Source organism: Euphorbia lathyris, chromosome 7 (genome assembly GCF_963576675.1).
Source record: "Euphorbia lathyris chromosome 7, ddEupLath1.1, whole genome shotgun sequence".
NCBI lineage: Eukaryota > Viridiplantae > Streptophyta > Magnoliopsida > Malpighiales > Euphorbiaceae > Euphorbia > Euphorbia lathyris.
Window position 1 is genome coordinate 68,975,277 of NC_088916.1, and position 10,464 is coordinate 68,985,740.

Here is a 10,464-nt window from a genome sequence, read left to right on the forward strand (position 1 = left end):
TCGGGCTTGGACCGGATCTGACTAAAAAAGCTAATTTCCAAGCCCAACCCAGCCCATCCCGTCCAACTAATATTTATTTTTATAAACTAATTTTTATTTATATTTATATCATTAAATGTTTAAATTTAGCTTAACATACAATATACGTGTCAAATTATTTCAAACAAACCTATGTAGTTTCCCACTAATCTAATTCTGTTTTTTTTTTTTTTTTCAGCTTTCTTTCATTTGATTTTCTTTTTTCTTTTTTTTTTTTTGTTTATTATCAATTAACAAAATGTTGAAGTGTGAGATAATAATTGATGTATCCATAATTAAATTAATGATTACAAGACTTGCGAATTTTTTTTTAAGCTTAGTTTCACTTTTCTGTGTTGTAATTTCATAATTTTGGTATACTTGTGCAATTGTTTTTTTTTTTTTAATCAATGTCTATGCAATTGCTAATTCATGGGTGTTGGGATATAAGCAAAAAGAATATCAAATATTATGATTCTAATTATTGGAATATTTTGTGTTATTTATAGTATAATATAGAGTCGGGCCGGGCTGGGTCAAGTCGGGCATTTAAGATAAATTCCAAGCCCAATCAATTTTATGTGCGGACTTGTGTGGGCTCGGGTCGGACTGGGCCTAATATCAAATAAATATGTCCAAGCCCAACCCACATAAAACGGGCTTGGACGGACTGGGCGGATCAATAGGCTCGTGAACAGGTCTATTTCTCAATAACTCTACTTATCACATTTCTCAATAACTTTACTTAAGCATCCGAGTGAGATTAACCGAACCGATGCTCATCCTAACTATCAACTATCAGGAGGAGATTAACCGAACTGATCCTCTCATATTTTCCCAGATCAAATATATGGAAGGAAGAAAATCGCTTTCCTATGGGCAGATGCTTGAAAAGCATAAGAATTTTAAAAATAAAATAGAAAAGTAAATTTATGATTTTTATAAGAGTAAATGATGTTGGGATTAGTTTATCAAAACAAAAGGAAAAGAGAGAGATGTAGTAGATGTACTTTGAATTGTAGGAAAAAGCCAAAGATATTCATCGTACGTATGACACTGGGCTTTCTCGGGTTAACGTAAATGATCCATTCAAATGAACCAACTAAAAAATCCAGAAACCCAACTGCAGCCCAGGATCTAGGAATACATGAATATCCTGATTAACTACAAAATTACAAATTTCAAAAAACTATAAAATTACAACCAACAAACTTAATTATGAATATGTCATTATTTTCCATATATAACAAATAAAATATGCTTTTATATTCTAATTTAAAATTTTTAAACTTCAATTCATAAATCCTAAACTCTAGACAACATATCCTAGATCCCTAATTTATAAACTCCAATACATAAAATAGATTAAAAATAATAATTTTACTAGTTTGACGTAATTCAAAATTAGAATTTGACATAATTGTATCTAGTTTTTTAAATGTAAATTTATATGTAAATTTCCCAATATTATTATCATTGTATTTTTACATACTTGATTTATTCAACACCTGAACATAATTAAAAGATATAAGGTGTAAAAATATCTCCAATGTTAATAGTTGGGAGCAATTCATCGTTAACATCTAAAATAGTGAAATTTTACCTATTATGTTGGAAGCAAAGAGTAATTTTACCCTTAACGTTAGCAAGTTGTGTCAATTTCATACATCATTATAAAATACAAATATTTTGTTTCCAGTTGTTTCTAAAAAAATAAATTTCACATTTTTTGTGATTATAATAGAATTGGATATTAATATTTTTAAATTCAACGAAATATTTGAATTTTGTCTCCAACTCGTACAAAACAAAGTGTAATTTTTAATTTTTCCCCATGTCTATTCATATGTTAGTGATCTATTACTAATGAGTAAAAAAATGACGTACATGTGAAGTGTTGATCACAAACTTAATTATAGAAAAGACATTTTGATGAATTATTTCTGAAATTGACCAAACTTGCTAATGTTTGTAGTAAATTTGCTCTTAACTATCAATGTTATAGATAAAATTACATGATTTTAAACATTAAAAGTAAAATTGTTTCTGACTGTTAATGTTAAAGATATTTTTGCATCTTACTCCTAATTAGAATGATGTGTTTCAACTTGTTGAAATCTTTTTACAGTGTCCCTATTTTTTCTATAATTATCATAGTTTAATGTGTTATAAATTGAGTAGAAAATAGTAAAAATAGATAGAAAATCGAGCACATCAAATTTCCTCCCTACAATTGCACCTGGATCATTTTACCTTGCTCTGATGCTGTAAATCAGGGCCAGCCTGGGTGCGCCGGCCTAGCGTCTATGGTTGGAAAGGGCTCAAAAAAAATTTAGAATTATAAATAAATACCTTATATTTTAAGTATGATAAACAAATTCAAAGTAGCAGAATGGTATTACATTGTTCATTAACTAAAGAGAGTATGTAAACCCTAAGAATCCCTCTCTTCGTCTGCCTTCATCGTCTTCCCTTCAATTTATTTTATCTGTGTTTTCATCCGTCGATCTGACTGTTTTCTTCGGTTTCGTTTCAATTTTACTGTTTGCGATGCCTCTTTAATGGAGACCCTTCAATCAGAATTTTTTCGTTGTTTTTAGGGTTTCTTCAACACTTTTAATGGAGTGGACGGAGGCTTAGATTATTCTGCAGATGTTGAGTCACTTCGCTTTTTGTAAGGAATGATAGAAGGTAAGTGTCCTCAGGTGGAAAGTGACATCCGTTAATTCTTAATTCTTTTGGATCAGTTGGGTTAAGTATAAAATTAATTGTCTCTCCTGTTGGAGTGGTTTTAGGTCTTCTCTTCTGAGAAGTTTTTTCGTAGTTCTATTAATGAGTGTCCTGAGCTGGAACTGTCGTGGGCTAGGCAACCCACGCACAGTTAGCGTATTGAAGGATCTTGTAAGGATCCATAGGCCTATGGTTACGTTTTTAATGGAAACTATGATCAAAGAAGACAAGATGAGAGCGGTTGGCAGGAAAATTGGGTATGGAGGGTCTTTTATGGTTAACGGACAAGGTCACGGGGGTGGATTAACATTATTCTGGAAAGACAATCTGTCAGTTTCCATTCAATCTTCTTCCATCAATCACATTAGTGCTTTAATAACACTCCCAAATGGTCCTAAATTCAAGTTAACCGGTTTTTATGGCTTCCCCGAAAGGAAACATCGGAGAGATTCTTGGGAGTTGCTGCGATCCCTCAAGGACCAAGATGATCTCGCCTGGTGTTGCATCGGGGATTTTAACGATATCCTTTGTTCACGAGAAAAGCGGGGGGGGGGGGGGGACCCCAACCCAACTGGTTGATGGAAGGTTTTAAAGAAGCCGTGGAGGACTCTGGCCTAACTACAGTTGGTATGATTGGTCATCCATTCACTTGGGAGGTCGGGCGAGGTTCAGACAGGTGGATTGAAGAAAGACTAGATCGGGCTTTTGTTAATATCAGGTGGAAAGAGACCTTCGTGGACGCTTTAGATTCGAAAATGCTTGGTTACGGGAGCAAGCTTGTGCGACAATTGTGAACGAAGCGTGGAAGTCGGCCCCAGTTGGCAATATTACAAAAAAAATCACCGTGTGTTCAGAGGCTCTCAAGAAGTGGAGTTCGACCTTAGAATTGAATTTCAGTCGGTTATTAATTTCCTTTCGAGTTCAGATGCAAGTGTTTAAGGGGAGACGTGATGCTTAAAGTGTGGATAGGTTCAAACAAGCTGCAAAAGCATATGCTGAGACGCTAAGGAAGCAGGAGGACTTCTGGAAACAATGGGCCAAATTGTTATGGATACAAGATGGAGATTCTAATTCTAAATATTTCCACGCATATGCTACGGATAGGAGGAAAAAGAACAGTTTCTCACAACTTAGAGATTCGGATGGAAATTGGCGAACGAAGGGCAACGGGATGGACGATCTGTTAGTAGATTATTTCAGCGATATTTTTACAAGCCAAGGAAACAATGATGCAGCTCTGCTCCCATTTATACAAGTAAGAGTAACAAGAGAGCAGAATGATCAGCTATCTCAAAGGTTTTCTAAGGAGCAAGTAAAAGAGGCTTGTTTTTCCATGCATCCGGATAAAAGTCCGGGTCCTGACGGGCTGAATCCGGCATTTTATCAACATTTTTGGAACATAGTAGGGGATGATGTGTGCGAGGTATGTTTCTTTATTCTCGAGACTGGAAAACTCCCACAAAAGTTGAATGATACCCTGATCGTTCTTATTCCGAAGATTAGTAATCCTGAACAAGTTTCAGATTTACGGCCTATAACACTATGCAATGTCCTACTCAAAATCCTCTCAAAAATGTTGGCGAATCGTCTCAAAGCAATCCTTCCATCCATTATCTCAAGTACACAAAGTGCGTTTATTAAAGGAAGATTGATTTCCGATAACATTATTGTGGCCTATGAGACAATTCATAAACTCCGCGGACTAAAATATGGTAAACATGGTACGAATGCCCTAAAACTAGATATGAGTAAAGCCTACGATAGAATCGAATGGGGTTTTCTAGAGAATATGTTACGGAAATTAGGATTCAGAGACAGATGGATTCAATGGATAATGTTGTTGGTGTCTACTGTGTCCTATATGGTAGTTCAAGATGGTAGAGAAATTGGCCCGATAATTCCAAAGAGAGGTCTAAGACAAGGAGATCCCATCTCCCCGTTCCTGTTTCTGATCTGTGCTGAGGGGCTTTCGGCACTGCTAGCTGCAAAGGAGCAAGCAGGTCGAATTCACAGCTCTCAGGTATCACGTAATGCTCCTAAGGTGTCACACCTCTTCTTCGCCGATGATAGCTATTTATTCTTTCGGGCTAATGTGAATGAGGCAAAGGAGGTTCAAGCCTGTCTACAATGTTACGAACAGGCATCAGGTCAGTGTGTCAACTTTCAGAAATCCTCCGTATTTTTTAGTGGCAATACGAAGGTTGATGCTAGATCAGCAGTGTGTAATGAACTTGGAGTCTCTGAAGTCAATGACATGGGCTTTTATCTAGGAGCACCGATTGTAATAGGAAGAAGCAAAATGCAAACATTTGACTTCTTAAAAGATAGAGCATGGAAACGCATTAATAATTGGAAAGAGAAATACCTGTCACGTGCCAGAAAGGAAGTCCTCATCAAATCTGTGCTTCAATCGATCCCAACCTATCTGATGAGCATCTTCCTCATGCCAAAGGAATTCTGTGACGATTTCAATAAAATGCTGAACAGGTTTTGGTGGAACTCATCAGGATCATCATCTTCTGGGCTTCATTGGAAATCTTGGGAGAACCTTTGCTGGCCTAAATCAAGCGGAGGACTCGGGTTCAGAAATACCCACCTATTCAACCTTGCCTTACTTGCAAAACAAAGTTGGAGGATATTGCAGAATCCGGATTCACTGGTGACTCAAATACTTAAGGCTCGATATTTTCCTAACTCTGATTTTTTGTAGGCTCCTTTGGGTCATAACCCTTCCTTTGTGTGGAGGAGCATCCTGGCGGGACGTGAATTGCTTGTGATGGGTCTCCGAAGGAAAATTGGGAATGGTGAAACTAGCGCAATCTGGAGCTCCCCGTGGCTTCTTGATGATTCCCTCCCTCTCCCTACCAGCCCTCTCGATACCAGACTGCCTACTGGTCTGGTGAAGGATCTGCTAAATGAAAATGGCGTTTGGAACCTTGATCTCGTCAGTAGAATCTTTAATAGAAGGGATGTCCAATTGATCTGTTCAATTCCGGCGCGAAGGAGGCAGCGTGAGGATGATTGGTTCTGGCTTGACGAAAAGTCCGGTAATTACTCAGTAAAGAGTGGTTATCTCAAAGCACTTGGATCCTGCTCTTCTAACACGACAAATCTCTCTATGATTAACTGGAACTTAATCTGGAATTTACAGGTGGCCCCAAAAGTTAAAAACTGTTTATGGAGGATCTGCACAAGCTGCTTACCGACTATGAGTAATCTGGCATCCCGACGAAGCTCCCTCCCAAACTGTTGTCCAATATGCAACGCTTATGGGGAAGACGATCTTCATGTGTTTATCAGCTGTCCGCGAGCCTACCGAGTGTGGCAAATATTCTTTCAGGACAATAGGGTATCGACGGTCACAGATTTCATCTTCTGGCTTTCAAATTGCATCGGAGGGGGGTCAGGGACGGGAAATGAAGTAGCGATGCTTTGCTGGAGTATTTGAAAAGCGCGGAACGATAAGGTTTGGAATAACAGGGAACAGACACCAGAGGAAATCCACCGTATGGCCTTATCGGAATTGCGCGACTGGAGAGAAGCTCAAATCGTTAATCTAAAACACCCCCAGCCACAGTCGGTCGTAATCGCAAAATGGAAGAAACCGTCGGAAGGAAGCTATGTGTGCAATATTGACGCAGGTGTGGATGATCAGAATAAATTCAGCTCCTATGGGTGTCTGCTGAGGGATCATCAGGGTAGATGTTTTGCTGCTAAAATGGGGCACCTTGCGGATGTCACGGATCCCCCGTTGGCAGAGGCAATGGCGGTAAGAGAGGCTCTGTCCTGGATTAAGGATTTAAACCTCAGCCATGTGGAGGTCCAATCAGATTATCTCGTGGTTATTAGTTCCATACATCAGCAAAAACGGCAATTATCTTATTTATCGGATATAGTGAATGATTGTTGTGATTTGTTAAGAGCCTTGAACTCATGTTCAGTCTCCTATGTAAAACGTTCAGCAAATTTAGCAGCTCATAGCTTAGCTAAGACTGTTACATCTAGATCTGTTCGTGGTGAGTGGACCTGTCCACCACCGATTATTTTTGACATTCTCGCTTCTGATCTTAGTTAATAAAGTTTACCTTATTTCAAAAAAAAAAAAAAAAAACTAAAGAGAGTATGTGCTTGAAAAACTAAAGAGAGTATGTGCTTGATTCCCACCTTTGTAAATTTTTTTAATATATAAATGATATATATATGGGTAATTAAGTTTAAGAAGACAAGTTTCATTTTATTACCTCATTAAAAAAAAGTTCATTTTATTACCTTAATTTGATTAAATTTAAAAACTAAAAATTAATTTATGTAATAACATAAATAAAAATCAATTTAAAATTTAATATTTCCTACATGACCCTAAATTGTAAATTTTATATTAAAAATGCTCTTACTGTTTATTTTATCTAGGGCCCTTAAATTGTCAGGACCACTCCTGCCGTAAATATGATTATATAATCGATTGAATTAATTATAAAACAATTGCTTAAAATACTTATTGAGATTCAAACTCAAAATAGAAGTAACACTCCAATAAATATAATCTTACACCCTGTAAATTCTTGCCGCATATCTACACACACAAAACTATATATTATAATTATATTTTTCACACTATGGTTTTACACGTTGAAGTTTCAGGGTCCCACATAGCAGGCACCAAATACTTGCGACCATTCACGCCAAACGCATTGTAACTAGCTCCTGTCGTTTTATCCACGAGAACCTCCCCTGGATATCCCGGGTATGCTCCTGCCCCAAAAATACCCGTACACGCGCTCACCGCCTCAAGTGGCGCGTTAACCGACCCCTGGAAATACCCATTCTTAAACGGATTCGTCACGGTTCCCGCCAAAACCGTCGCCAAATTAACAATCATTCCGTCCATCCCAACGTCACCGTTCGGAGCAACCAACGGAGGAGTCTGCGGTCCGTAAATCGGCTGATGGAATGGCCACGCGCACTGACCAGGGCACTGACTCACCGAGTTACCCACCCAAGCGTACGCAATCTTCCCGTTTTTACCCTTACCCGCTCCGTGAGTCCCGCACCGATTCATACAGAAGCCTTCAACTGCCACGTCAGCGGATGTCAAAACGACAACGACAGAACTTTTTCCTCGGGTAGCTGATTTATAAGCCAGAGCTTCGAGGTGTGTCGTTTTGAGTGATTTCCCAAGGGAGTAATGCTCGTCGAGAACCTGATGATCACCTAAAACGACATCGCGTTGACCTCCGTAGTACTTCCCTATAGTTCTCCACCAGGAAGACACGGAAGGAGATGAAGAAGAGGAAGGTGAATTAACGGAGTTGAGAAAGTCAACAACGATAGCACGTTGGGAAGGAGTGAATTTGCCGTACCAGATAAGATTAACGGTGACATTGCCGTTAAGAAGTGGACCGTTATGGTAGTTAAGAACAAGAGGTTGTTGTTTGACTATAGCAGCAAGCTTTCTTGGTGTGGCCATGGAATGATGAAAGAAGAAGAATAGAATAAGGAAGGAAGTGAAAAGGGTGAAACGACGACGGATAGGATTAGAGGATGCCATATGTATTGGTTTTGAAATCAAAGTGTGATGGAAGAAGAGTGATAGAAGAGGTATTTATATAGTGAAATTAAATTGAAGTAAGTTGACTTAAAAAAAATAAAAAATAAAAAATAAAAAACTTAATACATCATTTAGGTTGAATTTGTCTAAAAAACTTGATTAATAATTTGAACGTTCAAAATGTCTCGATAATTCCCTCAACTTGTATAGAATGTTTATTTAACCTCCTAAACGACGTAAAATATAATCAACTAATCACTCAATTCCAAAAATATAAGTTCAATGTAGAAAATATCTTGCACGCGTCTTAAAAAAAATAAAACGATCAGAGTTAGAGTGTGCGGTTCTAAAATTAGAGCAGACTAGTTTTACCGTTCAGTAAGCAACAACTTCCTTTTTAATCTATTCTGTTAATTATATAAGAACATTTTAAGGCGTGTGCAACACATTTTTCGTATGTATTTTTTTTTACAACCGAATGATTAATTGATTATATTTTACATAAGTTCAATGAACTAATTGAACATTGGACATTTTATACAAGTGGATATAACTATGTGGACATTTTAAAAGTTTACACAACGAATGAAACTTTTTAGACAAATTTGGGGGTAAATGATGTATTAAACCCCCCAAAAAAAATAAGGGAAAATTACAAAACTAGGTCAAATGGGAGATCCATTTACATATTTAACCCATTTACTCAACCTATTACATATCTAGACTCATTTTGTGTGACTTTCCAAAAATACCCCCAATATTTACGCGCGGCTCGCCCCATCCCGTCTGACTTCGCATATTCCATACTATGCGAAGTCTGCGAAGTAAATGTTTGGGTTTGCTTGATGAATTTAGTTCGCATATGCGAAGCCTTGATGTGTTTTGAAGCTAATTCGCGAAGTGGTATATAACAAAAAAGGGCAAACAACAACGGATTCTAACATTAAAATCATAACATTATCAAAATTTACAACAAGATTGCCACAATAACGACATTCAAATCATAACATTATCAAAATTTACAACAAGATTGCCACAATGAACTCTACTAACATTATCAAAATTTACAACAAGATTGCCACAATAACGACATTCAAATCATAACATTATCAAAATCTACTAACAAGATTGGCACCATGGGATGGACGTGTCCCATGGTGCACCCCGAGATTGACACACCTCTCCTAACGAATCATTTCAGGAGTGAATGTGTCAATCTTGGGGAAGTTCATCCCTATACAGGAAGGAAAATCATCTTCCCTGCAGCTCAGTACGCCGCCTTCCAGAAAGGGATGTTACGTATTCAACCATCTACAGAAAAAATTAACCGTGTTAGTTATGAAAAAGGACGATTTTGGATTCGCGAAATGAAAATTAGCGAAGCATGCGAATGTAAATGTGCAGGGGAAGAGGTGATTTTACTTCGCATAACGATTTTTTCGCGAAGTCTGCGAGGTCTGAAATGTGACTATCTACGTCGCATAACGATTTTTTCGCGAAGTCTGCGAGGTCTGAAACGTAAGGATCTATTCGCAGACTTCGCGAACTAATAGATTCGCGAGGTAGATCCATACGTTTCAGACTCTTTCTCTTCGCAGAACGTCGCGAAATCATCAATACACGAAGTAGATCATCACTTTCCAGGCTCGTTCTCTTCGCAAAGTTTAGCGAAACCATCGATTGCGAAGTGAATTCATGATAAAACGCAAAAAAAAACAGATACTTACATTTTTCACCCCTTTCACCCCCAAAAGCGACAATAACAATATGATAACATGGGAAGAACGAAGGAAATAACGTAGAAAAATCATTTCTTTGATGGTAACAAGAAGAAAGAAACCAAGCAACGAACATGAAGATGAAAAACCATGGCTTCGTTTTCTAGGGTTCGGAAGTTGCAGAATCAAGAGATGAAAAGAGGAAAATGAGAAATTCATTGTGATTTTGACGAAATGGTGCAGATTTCGTGCAATTTAAAGGAAGAAAGGAAGATCAAAAGTCTTGAAATCATTAATGCAGGAGCAACTTTTCGCATAACCAAGGAGATAGGGGGGAGCGGTGATTCGCGGAGATAGAGGGGAAGTGGGAAGGTCAGGGGTATTTTTGGAAAGTCACACAAAATGAGTCTAGATATGTAATAGGTTGAGTAAATGGGTTAAATATGTAAA

The 10,464-nt window shown here is 37.7% G+C and overlaps 1 protein-coding gene across 1 annotated transcript; it reads right to left on the reverse strand.

Annotated features, from left to right (window-relative positions):
• Positions 1–7,259: 7,259 nt before the first annotated feature.
• Positions 7,260–8,328, reverse strand: LOC136234753 (protein EXORDIUM-like 2). The gene has a single exon (XM_066024226.1). It carries the CDS (start codon positions 8,294–8,296, stop codon positions 7,358–7,360), a length of 939 nt encoding a protein of 312 aa, XP_065880298.1. The 5' UTR covers positions 8,297–8,328; the 3' UTR covers positions 7,260–7,357.
• Positions 8,329–10,464: the final 2,136 nt, after the last annotated feature.

Coding starts and splice junctions, on each gene's coding strand:
- LOC136234753 (XM_066024226.1), bottom strand. CDS start 8,296: ATGGCATCCTCTAATCCTATCCGTCGTCGTTTCACCCTTTTCACTTCC.